This window comes from Apteryx rowi, unplaced genomic scaffold (genome assembly GCF_003343035.1).
Source record: "Apteryx rowi isolate R43461 unplaced genomic scaffold, aptRow1 scaffold_259, whole genome shotgun sequence".
Classification (NCBI taxonomy): domain Eukaryota; kingdom Metazoa; phylum Chordata; class Aves; order Apterygiformes; family Apterygidae; genus Apteryx; species Apteryx rowi.
This window is the reverse complement of record NW_020448963.1, coordinates 47,814-69,164: the sequence shown is the minus strand read 5'-3', so window position 1 is coordinate 69,164 and position 21,351 is coordinate 47,814. Positions and strand designations below refer to the sequence as shown.

At 44.1% G+C, this 21,351-nt stretch overlaps 1 protein-coding gene across 15 annotated transcripts in view; it reads right to left on the bottom strand.

Moving 5' to 3' along the window:
- The window catches only part of LOC112966844 (neuroblastoma suppressor of tumorigenicity 1), a 37,267-nt gene that overhangs the window by 10,343 nt on the left and 5,573 nt on the right, over nt 1–21,351 (bottom strand). The window contains exons 2-6 of one of the 15 annotated variants that reach the window (XM_026067344.1): nt 20,904–21,045; nt 20,493–20,679; nt 15,329–15,376; nt 14,552–14,661; nt 8,207–8,262 (exon numbers count right to left, since the gene is read on the bottom strand). In XM_026067344.1, the coding sequence (XP_025923129.1) occupies nt 8,207–8,262; nt 14,552–14,629 (134 nt within the window). In that variant the 5' untranslated portion in view covers nt 14,630–14,661; nt 15,329–15,376; nt 20,493–20,679; nt 20,904–21,045. Of the gene's footprint in view, nt 1–4,897; nt 6,455–8,044; nt 8,113–8,206; nt 8,263–9,454; nt 11,615–14,551; nt 14,662–15,328; nt 15,377–20,492; nt 20,680–20,903; nt 21,046–21,351 lie in introns of those variants that run through there. The other 14 variants (XM_026067346.1, XM_026067345.1, XM_026067356.1 and 11 more) reach the window with 14 other exon arrangements.

The window sequence follows — 21,351 nt, the reverse complement described above, 5'->3', positions numbered from 1 at the left end:
TTTTCTTTCTTTCTCTTTCTCTCTTTCTCTTTCATTTTCATTTTCTTTCATTTTCTCTTTCTTTTCTTTCTTTCTCTTTCTTTCCTTTTTCTTTCTCTTTCTTTCCTTTTTCTTTCTCTTCCTTCCTTCTTTCCTTCCCCTTCTTGCTTTCCTTCCCCTTCTTGCTTTCCTTCCCCTTCTTGCTTTCCTTCCCCTTCTTGCTTTCCTTCTTTCTTTCTGGCTGGGTTTCCAGCTTTTTTTTCTTTCCTTCCTTCCTTCCTTCCTCCCTCTTTCCTTCTTTCTCCGTCTCTTTCTCTTTTTCTTTCTTCTTTCTCTCTCTTTCTTTCTCTCTTTCTCTCTCCCATTAAAAATCTAACAGCCACACACATTCCCAGTGAAACCCCATTCATCGCTCCCTTTCAGTTAAGATAATTGCCGGAGACCGGAAAGCCTCGGCTTCTATAAAGACGCAATCAATGTAATAGAGGCCGCCACATTAAACACTGGCGCAGCACCACCCAAATCAGAGATACCTGCGAGGCTTGGAGGAGCTTTGCTGGCTCCTCCTAGGTAAAGATTTGTGCGCAGAAAGATCAGAGAAGCAGGAAGAGAAGGCGGTAAGAAAGCAACAGCCGTGCTGAGAGAGGTGGTGGTGGTGGTGGTGCACCGGCAGCGTCCTGGGAGAAGCTAAGCAAGCTTTAGGGCTGGGCGGCAGCCGAAAGGGGCTGCAGGCTGCCAGCGGAGGAACGGTTTCCTGCTGCCTGGTTCCTTCCAGCTCCAGGACAACAGGATTTTATAAACAAGCAGGATGGCAAAACCCTGCTTCCATCGACGCTTTCTTATCCTACTGGATACAACCTACCTGGCTCCAAACCTGTTCAGTTCCAAAGGGCCAACAACAGGCAGCGGAGCAGCCTGTGGCCACAACCACGTACCCTGGTCGGGAACCTAAACCCTAATCCCCCCCGCCGGCACGTACCATCCAGCTGAACTTGGGCTGCTGCGGATCGACAGCACTGACTAACCTCTACCTGCTTCTCATGACCAACACGACCAGCAGCGAGCTCCAACCCAGGAGGCTATTTTATTCCGAATAATGTAACGGGTGAAAAAAGGAGACATGAGAGACTTGGAAGCAAGTTCTCGGGTCTATGGATGAAGCAAGGTAAAATACGACATAGATGTGGCCAGCTACGAAGCAACTGCCTGAGGGCATCAAGGTGAATTTCACCCGAGCGCATCAGGTCGGAGGTTCAGTATTTTGATGACTTTGGTGGGATCTCAGCCGGTTCTCCTCCCTGGGCGGTGATTATTCCGAGCGGAGCGCCAAGTTGCGTGCACAGATGCGAGCCAGCACGCAGCTCACTCGCTGCTTCCTTGTATTCATTCGTGTCCCCGTATTGTAAACAGCCAAACACCAGAAAAGGGAAACGCAGCAATCTGTAAATCTTGGGGGGGAGGCACAGGGAGCAGAGTTCAGGTTTTCTGGTGTCGGAAGAAACAGCGAGAGGTGCTGCACGACAGAGCGATCTGGCTGGAGGACAGAGAAGCTGCTGAGAGGCTGTTGAAGCCCTGGGCCAACGCTTTCCCCTTCCTCTTTGGCAATGCAACATCGCAGGCAGAACAAGGAGCGAAGGCCTGGTGCCTGCAGATGTCGTTTGGACAGGCAACGGCTAAGGCACGGGCTAGGGGCAGCCGCCGCGCCGGCAGGAGCAAAAGCAGGGAGGCGACATTAGCCGGGAACGAGCTGTCTTCACCAGAAAGTTCTGGTGGTTCTTCAGTCGCGTTCACGGACTTCAGCAGCGTTTTTACACTCTTCCTATACCTCAGCCCCTCTTTTACCAGACCCCACTTCCCGCAGGCTCTGGGCGGCTTGTCACCTGCTCCCAAAACACCCGCGCCAAACTGGTCACTGTGACACAACCCTGCAGTCTCATCACCCGAGGACAGCCCGTTTCGTCAGCCCGTTGTTGTCTTCCGCAGACCAACACCAGCTGAGCACACGGGCACACGCAGCCTCGACCAAACTGCCCACACGCCCGTGTACGTCTTCCCCTTCAGCCCTTTCCCTCGCTGCCGGATCACGGAGGCTTCTGCGCGCTGACACCCAGCAGAAACCTGCTCCCAGGTCTCTAGGAGCTTCCCTCCCTCACCCAGCGTTGCCGTTTCRGGCCTGCTGGCAAACGCCCGCGGTGCCAGGGGCTCCCCGCTTGTCAGGACAGGATGAGGAACTGTGGGCGTGAGAATTAGAAGGGTGTAYGTGTAAGTTAAAAATAAAACGATTCCTTTTACTTGCGTTTGAATGCAGATTCCAAGGCTCCCTGCCCACAGCTGGATGCTAGAAAACACACGCGGGGAAAGGCAGCGGTGAGGGAGAGCGCGCGCGCAGGGGCACGTGCGGTACTCTTGCCRGGAGATGGAGGCAACGATTTTACCACCCAGCGAGTTAGAAAGCTGGGGGGGGATTTCCCACCACGGGTTCAGGTGCGCGAAGGGAGAGGATGGTGACGGCGGCTGCAGGCAGGGTGCCAGGACCACGTCCCCCCGCCGCGGCCGGCACGCGACTCGTATGTGAGCACCTGAGAGCCAGGACGGAGCCTTGCAAATACCATCCCTCGTTTTTTAAAATTCACCCGAGACACACGGGTACCGCTGGGCACCGAAAGCACTTCGCTGCTCACTCAGCCCACCCGGCCAATCCACCCAGAACACCGCGTCTGGCTTAATAACGCAGGTAGAAGTTAAGGGGCAGCTAGAGGGTTCAGCTGCTGGAGGAATTTGGACCGTGTCGCCTCCAGCAGGCTCGAGGACAACAAACTTGAGCCCTGAGCTGAAGCCCTCTGCATAGGCACAGCGGAGGCACAGGAGTCCCAGAGATAATTTGGCTAGCTGGCTTGAAACGGAAAGTCCAGCTCGCCCGGCCGCRTGCGGAAAGCGAGCTGCAGGGCCAGGCCTGGCTGGTGGGGACTGCGCTCGGTAGCAAAGGGAAAGGATTTATCGCAGAGCTCGTTTGAAAACATCTGGGCTCAGCAAATGACCTGGAATGCGACTCGGCGGCGGGGCGCCCCGCTCCGCGCAAGCCCTGCGAACGCGAGCTCCCGCCGGGCAAGGCTCGAGCCAGCTGCTTCCTCTAATCCCGTCAGCCCGGCCTTCGAGCGGGGTCCGAACGCGTGGCGAGCGGGACAGAACGCCCAAGTCCCATCCCCTCCCCTCCCCTTGGCCACCGGGATCAGTGGTTTCTCTGTAGCGCAGTGCCAACGCATTTCGGGGCCCTGGGGCAGCAGTGTATACAAATATATATAATAATAATAAAAAAAAGTTCCCCTCCCATCTCCGAGCAAGTCCAAGTGCGTTTAATCGCTTTATTTTCCACCTTGCCCCGGCCCCTTCTTCCCTCCCTCCCTCTCTTCCCCCGCAACGCAGGTCACGCACGTGCCTTCCCCTGCTCCGTTCACGTCCGCGGGGACAGTTTCCAGCAGGGAAGGGGCTTCATTCGCAGGTGCCCTCTTTCCTAAGAGTTCAAACCGTTTTTCCTTTCTCCGTCAGAAATATCGGTTTCCTCCGGCTCCCCCTCTGATAACCATCTTATTTTTTTTCGCTGCAGAGCTTCCTCTCGCGGCAATCACTCAGACCTTTAGATCATATTAATTATTTCTCTCGCGGCGCTGCCCGGAGGCCCCAGCCAAGCTCAGGGCCTCGTCGCGCTAGGTGCTGTATGTGTTTTAGAGACGGTTCTGGCACCGAAGCGCTGACGGCCTGACAACCAGCAGTACAAACTTAGAACGTACACATGTGCGCCGGGAACATTTTGCACATTACCGAAAGGAAACCAGCGCCCGCCTGAAACGGGGTGACTCAGCCCGGAGCAACACGGCGCTGCAGTCGCACAGAGAGAGGCTCGCGTACAAACTCGCTGGCTTTTAAGAAAAGCACCCAAAATCAGACGTCCCGGCTTCTGCAGTCCTGCTACTGCACGAGAATTTCAGCATTTTGGAAAATGAAGGTAAGAGAGGCGAAAGAATGGATGTGTTCCCCAGCAGATTAAACTCCTCCGCTCCCCATCTTATCCCAGAAGATAAATGCAAACGTAAACCTTAAGGTGATAACAGGATTTTCATATTTTAGAGGGTGCGGCTCATAAAATCACAGAAATGCGGGACCTCGACAAGTCTGCTTTCATTCCTTCCCTCTCCTCCTGCCCTGCAGCAGGATCGTGATTTCTGAGCGTGCTGTTGCAGCTGATGAGGAACCGAATGCAACTTGCCAGGGGACACGGCCAGAAGTCTTTAGCTTTCTTGAACGTGCCAACAGATCTGTGCTAGCGTTGGACCAACTTTTCGTTACTCTGTTTTTAATTTTTGCAGCAGTCCCCCGGATAACGACTGCCTCAGTAGCTGTTCCAACGTAAGACAAGAGTTAACGTTGCTTCGYGGGCCAGATTAGGGAAGCCTCAGTTAAATGATTATAGGCTCATCCTGTGCTCAGAGGAGTCACCATGACCTTCTCTCAATCTGCCAGCCTACCTCTATTTATTCCTAATATGGCTATAAAATCCGCATGTTAGCAGATAGTAAACCAGAGCCTCCCACAAGCGTGTCCCCTACTAGGATGTTCCCAGAGATTTAAGGCAATTATTTCTCAGGCCTTAAAAAAATCCAGTAAATTCATTTTCTTTGTTCAGTCTGACATGGTGCAGAGAGCACTACCGGGCAGACCTTCCCGCAAAGTCCTTCCAGCGCACCTCCAGTCCCAGCCCTCCGACACTCCTGCAATTCCAGCCCTAGGCTTCCATCCGTCTATCATTCCAAGATGTATTTATTGACATATGAAATACCCCATCTCCCCACAGATTATCTACGAAACCATGTAAACTTCGGAGAGAATAAAACAAAAACCGGGCCCCATGCCTGGAAAAAAAAAAAAAAAAGCACACACCATCAGCCATTCCCTCCAACAAAACCAAGGAAGAGAAAACAATCCAAAAGGGAGGAGCTGGGAGAACAAAGCAGTAACGATCGGCRCATAGAAATAGGTCGTCTTACATCGGAGAACCATGCCAGGGACATCTTCAGGGAGCGTCTAACAAACAGGGTCTTTGAGCCGAAACGTTTCTGCCTTTAGTTCATACCAGATTAAGCCATGGGACAGAGACCAAGAACAATGCAGTCAACCTTTATGGCCTTAGAAGTTTAGGAGAATTTATGGCCAACAGGAACAGTTAGCTCATCTGATATGAATCCATGTGTGTTACAGGTCATTAGATTTCACCCTGTTACTCCCAGGTGGAGCACAGAAACTTGCATCTGGATAGAACAGGACTTCCAGAAAAGCTTCAGCTTTGGTTCAGACACCAAGAGCTGAAAAATCCCCCCCACTCCTCTGCTAATTTGTCCCGGTCACACTACTATAATTCAGTGCCTCACTGATCGTCTGCATGGCCTCTGTTTTGCAACGAAGATCGGATGTTTAGTCCTTTACCAACTGTAACCCGCCAAGTTTTTTGCAGAATGGAGACCTACAGTCCCTAGGTATGATCTGCATTCGTTGTRTCCGGATACAGAATTCCACGTTTGACTACATTAAAATTTACACTGCTCCGCTTCCTTTTTCACTTTCAGAGTATCCCACTAAATAGCAATTATTAATCAGCCACCATTTTTACACTTACTTCCAGATTATTAATGAAAATTACAAATAACACAAGGCATTATACTGACTCCAGCGGGAGACACGGCACCCACAGACCCCAGAGCACTGTGGTTTTGCAAATCAAATGTGGGACCATCAGGACACCAAAGGACTTTTTTTTCATGTGGCCACGGTCAACCTTTGAACCTAGAAAGAGACTCCTAAAAAAAGGCAGACTATATAACCCATGGCACATATATCCTTTAGCCTAAGCCTCTTTTTTCCTTATTCCATTGATAACTACAGCCCTTTCTCTCGTCTCCCTTATTGCTCCATGCTGTAGCATCCTTTCTTGGAAAGAAGGCCTGGGAGTTTGTTGATAGAGAAGCAGGTGACTGGAAGAAACGAAAGCGTGGTAAGAAAGCGTAGCACCACTCACCTTCCATAGCACACCTTCACATTGCTCTTCCGGTATCTTCGAAGGGCAGAAGCCAAAGTATTCTGTGAACTGCAGGGGGAGATTCAATCCAGCACAGATGGGCAGGGAACGCTGGGGTCCCAGAATATAGGCTAGCTCACAGTACGGAGCTGAACTTTACCTCTGAGTGAAGCAGGTCTCAATGCCACAACCACGTGGAGAGAGTATCATCACTTCCGTTTCACAGGGGAGAAAACTGAGGTTCCGAGAGGTTAAATAACTTGCTCACGGTCACAGGTTATCTTTGCCAGGGCTGGGGATAAAAGCCAACCCACAAGCGCTTGGGTACTGCAGAGAGAGGTGGAGTGTCCATGCCTTAGACCCAATACAACCTGCATTCCTGAGGTCATCATCTAGCAGTCTGCATTCCTAGGAGATTCAGTGAGGATGAAAAATGTGATTGGGAGAGAATGCCATACCCACGGCAGTACAAATCTAGGAACTTTAAAAAATTCTCTGAAAACACCATGGATGCTAGCGAACAAGCAGGGTAAACTGTAGGAGCCATAACTGTCCTCCAAGTAGCAAAGCACTGTCCCTCAGCACCTAGCCTGCAAGTCAGAGCTGAGTCTAGCTGACTTTGAATCAGCCTATAAAATACACATTATTCCCAGGGGAATGACACTGCGCCTCGGCGGCTAGTTAGAAACCTTCTATCATCACTGGACTCCTAAATCCTCAGGGAATGCATGGCTCATGGGATTAGTAATGGCTTTGGGTTAAGCTGTTAGTCACTAGTTCAAGCACAGCACTGAGGGGGAGGAAGAATACCCTCCAGACCTTCTAAAAAGAAACATACTCCTTCATACAACAAGAGATTTATGAACTGAATTTGAACTGATAAGGGCATGACCGTTTCTAGGCAGGGGAAGACGCTCCTAACCCAGAGCTGGAGTCCCTACCAGCAGTACCAATAAAGACTATAGATGAAGAGTGATTTATTAGCCACCAACAGCTTTCTCAGCATCTTTATAAGATACAGGAGGTGAGTATCCACCACAAGGAACATCCAGCTCTAAATAGCCAGCAGTGCTGTACAGCTAAGTGCTGACAGCCAGAAGTCACAAGAGAAACAGCAATCCACAGCTGAATTTCCATAAACTATTTTCCCATTTTGTTTCAATCTCAGTTAGGCGTTTCACTGTGGGTGGCCTATACACTGGACTCTCAGAGCAGTTAAGACACAGTACGCATTGCATACAGCTGCCTACCGGGGCCAGCGTGCCAAAATTCACACCAGTGCCGTTTGCAAAGGCAGGGGTGGGGTGGGAGACAACACAGAGAAAGAAAAAGTTAGTTTATTTCTTACTGTCAGGATGTGCGCGTTGGGGGGAAAAGCAACAAAACACAGCCAGCCCAGAGCAAGAGAAAGGGTCAGCAACGCCTTGCTGATTCAGAATACTGCTGCAAGAAGTGGTTTTCCTAGCACATCCTCCTCAGCTCTGCCACTGGCCTCTCCCTTCTAGCTAAAGCATAAGAGCTATAGCTCTACTTTTTTTCTACCGTTTTCAGCCCATCTCTCACTGTCTGGATAAGCACAGCCTCCTTGAGTCCAGCCATGCACCCAAGCGCTTGCTTTTGAAAGCCAGCATCTTCGCACTTTCTTCTGCATTGCTCCAGAAGCTTGGGGGGAACTCAATGAAAACGTCTGGAAAACCAATTCCTTTTCCTTTGGAGAATCACCCTTGTGAACTCTCTGGAAGAGTTAACAGTTACGCCATCCCCACTGTGCCTCCACTGCTTGAGTGATACTGTCCCCTTGATCCTCCCTCCTGTCCTCCCTCTATCCGCATCTGTTACCTAATTTCATATTTAAGACTAGGATCTACTAAGGCGGTGACCATCTTCCGGTACTACGCTTACGTTGTACCTAACGCAGCAGTACCCTATTCCCTGAGAAGGGCTCCTAGATGGGGCTGCGATACAAAGAATTGGGAATGCATTTTATTATCTCCTTACCAGACTCAGATTTACACCGAAGTCAATAGTGAGGATGTCAGTGTTTTGTACCCATTAGGAGCAACCATCTAATGGACAAGGAAACAGAATTGCCAGCTCGTGAGAGATTTGCTGTGAAGAATTTGGGGCAATGTCAGGATAGCAAACGGTTACAGAACATACCCTTCTGGAGTCTCCCAGACTACGAAGTGGGCAGCTTTCCCCTGAGACTCCATGACCTGCCAAGCAAAAAAAAAGTCAGAAAGGAAGGCTGGTCGAGTCAATGGCTCGACTCAAATTAGAGCCTCAGCTGCATGCCACATTCCCTCCAAGACTTATCACTGACCTTGGCTACAGTTTCGCCCATCTTTAAAATGAGAATTATAAACCTTTTTACCTCCCTTAATCCCATCTGTTTAGTTTGTAAATTCTCCAGGGCAGGGACTGTTTTTTATTTGTGTGTACAGCACCACATACAGCAAGGTCCTGATCTTGGCTAGGGCTGCTAAGCATGATTGAAATACAAAGAAATGACGGTATCTTGATCAAACATGAAGAACTCAGATAAACAATAGAAAAGCAGCTTGATATTTTTTTTCCTGCAGTCTCTGCTTTTCCGTGACTTGTTTATTCATCTCAAAGCCTCAGCAGACATCTAATCAAGCTGTTAAGAGTCAGATTTGTGGCCAGTCAAGCACTCAGGGAGTTGTTAAACGCTCAAAAACAGTTCTATTCAGCAAACAGCTTCTTCTTTTTTTTCCTTCCCCCCAAAAGAGATATGGTTCTTTATTCACTTTATACCTACCATTTTCCTATTAAAATTGCACCAGGGTGATACAGTAACTTCTCCACTAAAAGGTCCCATTAAGTTTTGGGTAGGGACACCTGACTTTTTTAGGCCTATCTTGTTTGCACTTTTTGGTACTGGTCCAAATCACGCTACAGTTAGACGAAGCAATGATTTCAGCAGGCTTAAGAAGAAGGAAAAATGTGATAGTTTCCAGATGAGTATATTATACTAAATTTAACATGCCTTTTGGTACTTAGAATTTCCACTTTTTCCCCTTCCATTTATGTAATTAGAAATCAAGCAGCAGGAAACCATTCCTCTTCCAACCTCAGTTGGGAGCAGTATGGTCTCATTCCCATAGAGGGAAACAGGAGACTTGTCCTCAAAAGGAGATATTTTGCACGGCTTATATGGACAGGTTCAAAAATAGGTTTTGAATAACACAATTTTAATTAAGCCAAAACAAGTACAGACGAATTATGTGCTAGTTATGCGTGTGTGTGTATATATGCATATGTACAGTGCAAAAAACAAAAAACATTCAGTTCTTACCCTCTTTAAAGAAAAAGAACAAAGAAAATTTAAATTCCACTTTGTAGAGTAAAATTGTGTAAGATCATGTAAAAAATTTGCACACTTACAGTAGTGAATTTCACAGTAACGAGCAAGAAAATTTGTTCCGATCATTTGCAATCTAGCAATAAATAACACATTGTGAATAGTTATTGATTCCATTTGAGTTCCAGGGGCAGGAAGGACCACTTGATCACAGCCCACAGCAGATCAGACTAAGTAAGAACTAACTCTGGTAAGTCCTATTTGAACTAAAGCAGAGCACGCCAGAGAGGGACAACTCATTTGATTTTATAATCACCAGGGACACTAAATGAAAGGGGCACCCATCATCCCGGGCCAAAACACAAAGCACTAATGTGCTTTTCCTGTACGTTGAGAGCGATTATATTCAGAGCGCCACAACCACTTTTGCTTTAGTCTCCAGTTTCTTGCCCAAGTTGATGCTCTTCTCTCCAGCTGGATCCACCGGCTTCCCAGACTGCTAGCATTGCAGCACACACACAGAACTCAATAAAAACACTTTCCAAACCACAGAGGAGCTATGGCTCCAAAGTACATAGTTCAAATTAAAAATAGGGGCCAGATAAAATTATTCAAAATTGGGAAGAAAGAAAGAGATCCTGTTTCCAATAAGCTGTTTTGACCTGACTGATGAATGCAGTCCGGCAAGGGAGGAGGTGGAAAAATCAAGGACATGCTCAAGCAATGGTCCTGGATGGTATCATGCTTTGACAGTCTTTAACACTGCTCTGGCATTAAAGCTATTTTCTTTCACAAGTCCATCGCTCTAGGCTACCTCTTCAGCTTCTGTTGACTCTGGGCACAGCTCAACATGTCTCTTCAGGGTGCAGGATCCATACGCAAGTGCCCTACGGGAGGTGCGGGTGCAGGACTCCTGGAGCACCCAGACCAAATCCCAGGCCCATTGCTCAATAAGATAAGGAGTTTCTCAAGCTCTCTAAACTCAAAAGACTGCCCCTCAGTCCACCCCCTTCCTTTTCTGGCATGGTTTAAAAAACAAACATTGAGCAACTTGCTTTCCATTGTCTCCCCTTTCTGGAGAGGAATTTGTTGTCATTCTTCCATCYGCCTGTGCTCACCATGGAGCAGAACAGGCTTTAAATAAGGGAAAACTCAGTATCAACCTAAAACACTCTCTTTCTGTCTTAGCAGACCTATATTTGCAACTTGTGCTACATGGACAATATGCAGCAAGCATCTTAACTGGAAGAAAGAAGAGAAGTCCTTAAGAGTCATCTCAACAGCTACAAAAATGCGCCGAGTAAAGAAGCGGTGAAGGAGACCTCTCGAGTCAAGAGAAGAGCGGTAGGCTACATGCCAACAAATAATTACAAGGACTGTGGTAAACGTAAAGTACAAGGGAGTATTTGGATCAGTGACTTGCCAGGGCAATAAATAGCTTTAAATATTTGTGACCCATTCCCAGACACTGAAATCTAAACGTTCTCCCACAGAAGAGGGATGAAAAAACAATCAACCTAAAATGTAGGCTCTGAGCCAGATGACCTGTGCATCTGTTTAATTAGCCCCCTGTACCAGGAAAGTTTCAAACTTCATTCGCTCCACGACTCAAAGCTTCAAGAGACAACATCAGCTAGCTGAGTTAGTCACGCAGTTCGGATTTGCCCTTTTCTATTATGCCTCTTCGGAGAGGACAAAATTCCAGTTCTAAAGGGCAACTGAACAAACAGGACATAGGAGTATTTATATTCCTCTCCAAACACCGGCACCAGCAGCAGGGGTCTAGCGGGTGATTTATGAGGTGGGAAGACTTCTTTGAACTGTATATTTGATGGGGGTTGCCTTTCAAGAGTGGAGAGGAACATTCGACGGCTGTCTTTTCTGAAGAACTTTCACAGTGGCTTTACCCAGGTGGTCACAGCTGCTAGGTATTCAAAATGAAGTCCTCTCCTTGCATTCTCTCGCTCTCACTCACATACAAAGTCAACACACCAGAGAAGGCCATTTTTGTTTTATTTATTTCCCAGAAGAGCTCTTCCTTGCACTTTCCAGACACAAGATACAAAACAAGGAACAGAACTTTGTTTCATGTACAGAAACAGTTTGTTGGAGTATAAAGAGTTACTGGCGATCGTTACTGAAGAATGTTGGCTTATTCCAGGGGCACTTCAGTATTCCTGAGGAATAATCATTGATTTCTCCTTCCTTCCCACTGGGATAGTCTTAGCCATTAGTCACTGTTCCTGTAAAGCAAGAAGGCTTATATTATTAAAAAGCCATTTGGGTTCCTTACATGGAAGGCGCTGTACGATGTAGAGCAAGCCACTTAGCCTCATAATATTTCCAGAAGGTAGGCTAACATTTTTGTCCTTGGCTAGATTGAGGAGTTGACCACGGAGAAGTTAAGCAGCTATTTTCATACAGGAAACATGCCATGTTTTCATGCACATAAGCCTCCGCTCTGATAAACTGGGTACTTCAAAAACCCCCAAAATTATGGTGCTTTCAAGTTAACTATTCAGTCTGCACTATCAGATAGAAATCACTTCCTCAAAGGGCAGAAGGAAAGACTCCAATTGATGAACTTCTCCTCGTATTGTTGCAAAGCAATATAATCCACATTGCTACAGGAGTACAGGGTTTTTTTTGGTGATAAATAATACAGGCTAAATATCTGGAAAGCGATACTTAGCATTCTGTGAGGCAACCTAGGCAACCTAATTTTCAGACATACAATTTTAAGTCCAGGAATTACTGCTGGATGCAAATTTTAACTTCAGCTGAAGTCACAGGGAAATTCACTTGATCAAAAGACTTAAAGAGCCCTCAGAATTTTATGACTCCTGATTTGAGTTTTACTGCATTTTAAGTAGTCGCTTGCTCTAGATGAATGGCCTCTTCTACTGGTGTCAATGTTCTACCATCAATTTAATAATCCAGAGAATGGGCAGTGTGATGATAGTTACACCCAGAACGGGTGTGAAGTCGCTTTGTAATCTCCTGTTTATTTGGTATCATGAGGGTCCTCTGTCCTGTCTCATTCTCACTCAGGATTCAGAATTAAGAACTTGATTCTGAAGAATCAAGACTCCAGACTGGATAAAGCCCTGAGTAACCTCATCTGACTTCAGAGTGGATCGTGGTTTGAGGTTGGACTAGATGACCTCCTGAAGTCCCTTCCAATCTCAGTTATCCTAGGAGCCTAGGAACTTGACAGCTTCAGAAAACTAGAAATAAATTCCATTCAAGTCAATGCATGTTCCATTTCTCTCTCTTTTAATAAAGCTGATCTGTCTTGCAGGCTCTTGCGTTTTGACAAGTTAGCATTTGAACAAAACCCCAGCTTTGTAAAGGAAGTCCTAAAGAGTTTTGTTATAACAGTATTTGCTAGGAAAAAACAGATGAGTGATAATGCAACAATATTTTCCAACACTCCTAACCACCAGAAATGAAATAATTTTGCTGTAATAGCCCTGGAGCCATTAGCCATGACACTACATTCTGGAGAGAATTAATGACATTAACCATTAGACGGCTTCATCTGCCTCTTCCCTCTCTCAGCATGTTCAGCCTCTTTGTGCCAGAGAAAGCTAGTGGAGACAGTGTGCTGGAAACTATTTGTCTAGTCTTGTGCCATGCAGGCAGCTGTGCTGCTTCTGGGAAGTGTCCTTTCAATTACCTCATGCATCGAAGGACCACCCTTGCTCCAGAGCACAGATTAGTCCTTAATCCAAATAAAAACCCCTACCAGGCTGACCCGAAAGTTGACTTTTTGTTGCCCAGCATCCCTAGTAAAAACCATCTTTCAGTGAACACCATTTTCTCAGGACATGTGAACAAGGCATTTACCCCTCACGTAAACTCATAGACATTTCACTCCGGTTTCTTTTTGAGGACCTAAGCTGGAAGAATACTCTCAGAATGAAACATGAAAAATGCATTAGCTTTCTGCTAACAAATGTGGCCAGAGGAGTCATGCACAGACTTCTGGTTCTAGAACATCACTGGGATGTAGCTGGGAATGCTGTATCAGCTGGATATGAGGCCCAGTTACTCTGTACTGCTATCCAAAGTATTACATTTTGGAGAAGTAGTTCAAGAGTCTTGATACTGTTTGCAGTTCTTTAGTCAGCTGGAGAGACTCTTCTCAAACAGGTATGTCTGGTAAGGCTGCAGAGGGCTGGCAAAGGCCAATCTGCCAATAAATCTAAGGAGGACTGGGCTTAACTTTCGCCTCTAGATGCATCCGGAAAAAGACTAAAAATATCTTCAAGCCTCTTTTATCAGGCCAAAGAGAGATACACGATCAATTTTTGCATTCTTTTTACTTGCCATGAAAAGCTTCTGGCAGAACATTTTACCATTACTTTCTAAAGTAATAAATTAACTGTAAATATGTCTCTCCAGTGGTATCACTGAAATGCTTTTAGCAGTACATGGCTTCGCAGGTTCAAAACACCCAATTTTTCCTACATGCCACAACAATAAATTAGCACAAGAACAGTCCCAACTTCTACATGTGAAGAAATAAAGAGAATATTAATGGAGTTAAACTGTAGACTTAGTGCACTCTAAGTCATTATAGGTAGTTTGTAAGAATGCAGATGGTTCCTTCTAATCTATTCTTCTAATCTATTTTTAAATATTTTATTTCAGCGTCAGTGATGATAATGCTCATAAGTCATTTAAATTATCCTCTTCAATACTTTTAAAAGCATACAACTTCTTCAGACTATTACATGACTATCCAGCCAAACAAGCCACAAAACTTAAGAATGATTCGCGTTTTCGTGTTGCAAAAAAACCCACAAAATATTAAAGCCTTGCTTCTACACGCAGATCCACTGAAACACATGCCTGACATGACTTACAGTTTCTTCCTAGCTGGTCCCTTTCCAAGGCTGAAGACAGAATGTTACTCTTAACTTATTTTTTCAGCTTTTCTAATATGTATTTTATTAGACATGTTTACGAGTTGTGGGAAAACCTACCCGCAGGATCTGCTAAGCTAATCCTATGCACCGGATATTCAAAATACCTTAAGAGCAGGGAAACACAAGTTTCTTCTAACTGGTATTTTTGGGGAAAGGCACAGGAATATCCATTTAAGTGGTGTCTAGATGTACCATTTAATGCTAATAATTAGTTACTAATTAGTAGTAACTAGTAGTGGTACTTACTTTTACGAATTTGCCATGGAGAAGATACGGAGACTGGAAGTCATGTTGACAATTGGAATAAGCCATTCCTAACCCCATCCCTGACCCAAAAGCAATAGGCCATGTCTTTCCTGTGCGGAAGGTAAGCAGAGGGAAAAACAAAATTCAGAAAAAGCTCTTCATTTCACACTACATTGATAGTCTTGTCAAACAAATGCCTAGAAGCAATAAATGACTATGAAGATGCACATTAGGCATTTAAATTCTATGAGTCCTAACATCTAAAAAAACCCAACCAAACAAAAAGAACCCCACCAAACCCACAAAATCCACAAAGCCAAAAAATCCACGTCAGAAAGACAACAAGAGTAAGCAATAAGTTATCGTATTTAGAATGAGAGAGTAAACTCTGAACTCAAGATATTACTGAAAATTATTCTGTTAACAAAGCWTAATTAAAAAAAGAACCGAGATTAGCTTTAAAACCCCAGCAAGACTGGCATAAGATGATGTCTAGACACACGGCTCTAGTAATTTGGCTCAGGGTTTTCTGCAATTCCAAAACTTGAGTTGAGCACAGTAGGAATTCAGAGAGATGCCACATATAACAACCTTGTTACACAACAGCCAGAAGTTTAGATAACTGCATTTCAACTGAGAAGAAATGAGCAATAATGAAGGAGTTGGTATAACACGCTGATTAAGTCTTACATGCCTCAGATTTCTTGGTTTTAAAGTACACCCACAACAGACACAAGTTAGGAATCCAGGCAGTCAAAGTTAGCACAATATACTTACTTTTGAAGAAGATGACTGAGAAAACAATTCCTAATCCAAATCCAGCACCTGTAGGAAGAAACGCAGCGAGTGAGGACTAAGATAATGCATAGCAATGGAAAATAATTAAGTTCTTTTCATTAATTCTTTGTTCTGGCTCAGAAATACCATAACAGATGGTATTTCAGCACACACACACAAAAAGTATTCTTAAAAAATAAAAGTATTCTTGAAAAAAGAATTCTTATTTTCTTAAATAAATTCAAGCAGCTAATTCAGATGTGAATCCCTATCCATTCAAGGACATCATAATTGGAAAGATTTGCGAAACAAACTAAATCCTCATCCCAGGGAAAGTTACTGAATTTCTGTCACCATCTACAATGTGGAAGCAAGATTTATTCGGTGCACTGTCAGTAAATGAAAAACACTTAAATGAAAACTTATTGTGTCCTCGAGCTTTAGATTTTGCAGATGAATATCTTATTGTATTTCGTTTATCTCACTACTTTAACTACTTCAATGTGTGTCCGGAGGGCAGCAAAACTTCGATGCTTTGTGTTACTCTATACCTTGCAAAAGAAAGCTCCAGGCTGCTTATCTTTCACATCCACAACATTCATTATGGAGCATATTTAAACACATTAGGAACGAATGACTTTTCACATCCTTATACTATATATAGACATAATTGCAGCAGTACAAAATTTTATCCAGCACCATTAAAGAACTTCGTTGGCATATTTAAAAATAATTTTTGCTTTCCTTGGAAGGTGCACTTATGATTTCTTGTAAGAAGTCAGGCAAGTCTGCAAAATTCTTCTCAAAACTCAATAAATATAACAGTGAAAAATTTGAGTTTAGTGGATAAATTCTACCTTTAGTTATATGCATTAAAGACAACAGTTAAAAAAGCCATACCTATGCTCCCTAAAAACATTAACAGTTTCAGGTTTATTTTGCAAAAAAAAAAAAAAAAAAACCAAAAAACCCATTCCATTATGGATTTGAATTCTCTCATTTTAATGCATGAAATCTAACTGACATGTACTGGGTTTTATTAATTAAAAAGTTCTTTTTAAAGTAGTCCTAAAATCATGTGATCCTTTTTTAAGCTCCTGTTGAATGCATTACTAAATGGGTCAAGTCCAGAACAATGCCAAAGAATCCTATACCCTCTTGGCATACAGGAGTCATCTTTTTTTAGTTTCCTTTTGCTCTTTAAACCTTTTTCCTTGCAAAGAGTACACTAACGGTAGCTCCTATTGAAGCACAGATTACTGAAACAACACTCACTGTACTATCTAATAAATTAATTAAGCACCCTCTGCTTTTCATTGATTAAAAAAAAACCTTGAATATTAAAACAGAGATGACTGTCTAAACAAAAACCCTGGTATTTACTCTCCACTTGACTTCACTATCTGTATTTATCAAGAACTGGAAAGCAGAGCTGCTTTTGAAAACTCTTTCCATTTTATTGCATACTTTCATTAGATCCAATTGCGATAGAGGTAACTACTTTACCAGGTCATTACCGCTTTAGAGTAGGCTTACAAAACATGCAATTGCAGGGAAGAACTCTGACCGCCTGCCAAGTGGTCCTGACATAACTCCCCCAGACACCTTAGAAACCAAGCATTTCGCAGAAGGTCAGGTTTTCACTCTAATCATTTGCACAGCTAAGGAAAGTCTCAGTTCTTCAGATGTCCGGTCAGAGCTTCAGGCCTCTTCTGCACTTTGGAGAGTAGGAGATACAATACTCGGAGAATCTTTTATAAACAGCTCGCCCTACTCATCCTGCGCCACTGCCCAGCATTTACGTTCAGAGGGGAAGGGACATCAAGGATTACTAAGAGCAGTAGTTCATCCATGCTAATGCCTCCACTCCCCCTCCCCAGGCAGGGCCTTCCTTCTGTACCTTTGCTATAACGCAGCTGGTGTTGGCTTGAGCCGAATGTTTATGCTATTAAGGATAATTACTATCTTCAAGAATTCATCCAATGGACAACTGTTTGGCCCTCTGACATAGCTCCCTCCGACAGTCTTCTACAATATGTAGTTATGCTGCCTCTTTGTTTTGCTCTGTTGTACTTTAGGTCCAAATATGACTTTTGGAGGTAATTACTTTCAGTTCAGACAGCACTAGGCGTTGTTTGAACTGTCCAGTTGAGGCGGCCTGTCATGCAGGGAGCGATACTGTTCTGCGCTTCCTTTCCAAGAACAGATTCCCTCTGCCAATCCAAACAGTTTAGCTAATCAATGAGAAATGATTTACAGGATGACAAACTGTGCATCATCCAGATGCAGAGCCCAAGCAATTGCTAATGTCGCCACATTTTCCATGCTACCAGTCAAACCCACAAGCCTACTTACCAGTGCGCTGGTAAACTGGTTACTTTTTTGTCTTAAAAAAAGGTTGTGCTAAGGAAGCCGCTATAGTTAATATAGTAGCTATCTTGCTGCCTACATCTAGAAAGCATTATTTTGTATTCTCTACACCCCCTTCAGATGCACTCTCACATTACACCCCCATTTGCAAGGGCACCACACAGATGCCATCAATGCCCCTTGCTGTTGGCCATCAGGGATGCTACAGAAAACACTCGAGGTGAAAAATGTATTATTTCTGCCAAATGCAAATCAATACAAGGCCTAAAACAAAAGCTAGGTCTTCCCACGCATTAATGCCCAGCACCACTGTTAAGCATGGTCTCACATGATTGACTTTTTAAGACAGAAGGATAAGTTTTTTCTAAGTTTTTTTCCAAGTTTTTTTCCTACCACATTCGTTTAAGTACAGCAATCACTGCAGGTAACTGTGGTACTATAGTTATTGGAGCGCATACAATTAAAAAATTCTGAAGAAGTGATAAGTCTGGTTCTAGAAAAAGGGTTTTTATTTTTAATTGCTTCCCACAAAAACAACACGGTGTCAGTTTTAGAGGCCATCACCCCACCCTACTCCAACAGGAAGAGGAGTACGGCAGCAGATTAGTTTAGAAAGATGATGGTAAGAGATCTGGGACCTTGCTCTAGGTTAACGAAAAGCTACATGGAAATAAAAGAGGAGATCTGACAGCTAATGTTTTTGTTTTCTATACAAGAAGGCAACTTGAAAAACAAAGCCTTCTTCGCTTCCTTGATCCCAAAGTCAGTTAGGTTCATTCCGCTTCCTACTGGAGAACGGGCTAGAAACTATGCTGAGAACTGTTGCTTATCAAAACACTCTTTCAACAAGAAATGTTCTGCTCTCCCCACTCATGCAAGCCAGGGCACGGACATTTGCTCTTCTCTAGTTGGCTTGAACAGTCGGTATTGGTTTTAACTTAAAATCAGAAGCTTTAGCTACATTTAATTTCTTACCCTGCCTGGTTAAGCAGCTCTTTCTGTGGATAGTTTGTCACTCATCTTCATTCCACTAGGAAGTATTTGGGGTTGTGTGGTCATTTCCTGTGTCTCCAAGACCAAGGGGGGGGCTAACCCATCTTTTCTTGGGAACAAAGTAATGCATTTCACTTTAATTCTATATAAAGTTACACAAGAGATAAACAATGGCAGAGCTGCTGATGAGTTTTACAGGTTTAAGGTTCTCACATGCTCAATTTCCTTTTAAAGAGGCAACATGTTGCTTCAAAGAGCCTCCCACCTGACCAAGGGACACTCAGTCTGCAGCTGTTTCCACTAAAGATCAGCACCTCTAGGCCAGGCTTTAACTTCATAACAATAAAACATGAAAGGTTTATCTTACAATAAAAACAAACGAACATGGAAAAGCTAAGGGCTTGATCCATGCTGGGCACAGTCTCCCTCCCTTTCTTGCATGACAGACTCTTTGGAGGAAAAGGCCACAGGAAAGAGTACAACGCATTTTTCACCTTCTCTGACAGTTTAAAATGTTTAACTAGAAAAACAGCCTCTTCCACCCTACCTCTATCAATTTAGCCCAAACTCATTTACAGTCATTGTCAACAGGGGACAGGATGGTTCTGTGGACATGTTACTCCCGTTCCCCAATAAGCGTTCCTGGCCACTTAGGTACCAAGAGAACCAGGAGGAACTGGCATTAGGCAGAGCGCCCAGTCTCAGAAACRTTTTCTTTCTACTTTTCTGGCTCATACACCTTCCAAGAAAAATGTCATGGTACCTCAAATCAATCTAACACACAGACGAGCACGCGCCATATACCCAACAGGACATCATAAAAGTGTCTCATAGAGAAACACAAATCTTCAAGATGGACTCCTGCCCCAGTAGAACATCTGGGAAAAGCTTTTTCTGTAAATTTTAAATTTAATCAACAGTCCCTCCAACAGAGATACTACACAATTCTTTCCTAGGCTACCCAAGTAGCTACAGGCTGAAGCAACTATCAAGACAGCCACACCTAGATATACTTGTCTTCAGTAGCTTGAAACTTAAGATAGAAGGATTAAAATATGCTCCTTGGCATTTGGCAGAGGTGTTGCTGTTACTATGGCAGTTGGAAGCTTTCCAATTACTTAACAGTTTTCTTTTTGTCATCAGACAATTCTCCTCTCCCATTCCTTATACTCAAATACAAAACACAGAACTTTAGCCTCCCTTCCTTCATATTCTGTTATTTTGCATTTAAACAAAATAAATTATTACAATAAAATGAAGTAGCAGCTCCTGGAAGATGGCTTCTTAGTTCTAAAAAAGTGGCAACCACTCTGTATGGGCTAGACTCTCTGAAACAGGCTTTTAGCGATCTAGTCCTCGACTAGTTAGGACACAGAAGATTTCTTCTCAGCTAGAAAGACAGCTTCCATCAGCAGCAAGAAATCCTGCAATAGCTCAGTAGTTTAGTTTGACTTTCGGGACAGTGAAAGCAACAGCTTCAAGGTTTAACAGCAGTTCTCATCCACAGGCCTGACACACCGCAGGTTTCAAGTGAGCATCTGCTCAGTACCGCACTAGAATTTGTTTGACGTAAAGAAGCATTAAAGAAAACTGAAGATCTTAAAAACAAATAAACAAAAAACTCAGACAACTCATTCTCAAACTATCCACCTTCTCTTGTCATAGAGTGTTTCTCCTCTCTCCCCCCCCCCAAAAAAAAACAGAAAAAGCCCACTTTGACAAGAAACACAGATAACTATTGTGCAAAAATGGGGAACAGAGCCTTTTTCTTATAGGAGAACCTTTACAGAACAGCACCTACCGTCAGGTAGAAATCTGAGACCATGCAATCACTTATTTACTGAGAGAACTAATTTTAAGCAGGCTCTTAGCTATGTCTTTTGTGGCAGGAATCAAATTTTCTTCAAACACCAACTTTGAAGCTTGCTTTCTCATCTCCCCTGTTGCGTGGATTGTTTACATAGCAGGAAGAAAAATGAGCAAGGACACTAGAAGAAAACACAGTGAAACTATATACTAAGTAATCTAGGAAGTAATAGGAAAAAAGCACGTTTTGTTTTGCTCTTGCATTTGACTGTAGCAACACCGAATACTTGGAATGACAAAATAAAAGTATCCAAATTCCAGTACAATGTAAAAATCTTGACATGCTTTCAGGGGGCACTTTCACCCCCAAGCACTCCTGCAGTTCAACCGCTATCCAAAGGCTAACCTTAGATAAACATCAGGACTTTCACACATGGACACATAGCAGCTGGAAGTATCAGTGTCAGCCCACGACCTCCTAAGCAATCACAGCGATAAGAGTCTCGTAGCCCGGCCAGGAACGGCTCATACCCAGAGTGGTGAACGAGCTGGTGAGACAAGAGGGCACATGTGTTTCCTCCTGCTTTTAAAAGGGGAAGGGGAAAAGAGAGAAAGCTGCTCTTAAAGTAAAATCAGGGTTGCACTTGCGTTAGAAGCATGTATGTACCAGACCAGCAAGATACTCGTAATACGGACAATACAACTCTGACAGAAAACTCTACCTTGTCTTACTGTAATAAAATGACGCCACTAGTGATAACAATAATATTGCAATAAATAAAAGTTTTGCTGGAGTAAACACATTCACGTTTAGGGCTTTTGCAAGCAMAGCTATGAGAGTTGGCAATCATGCT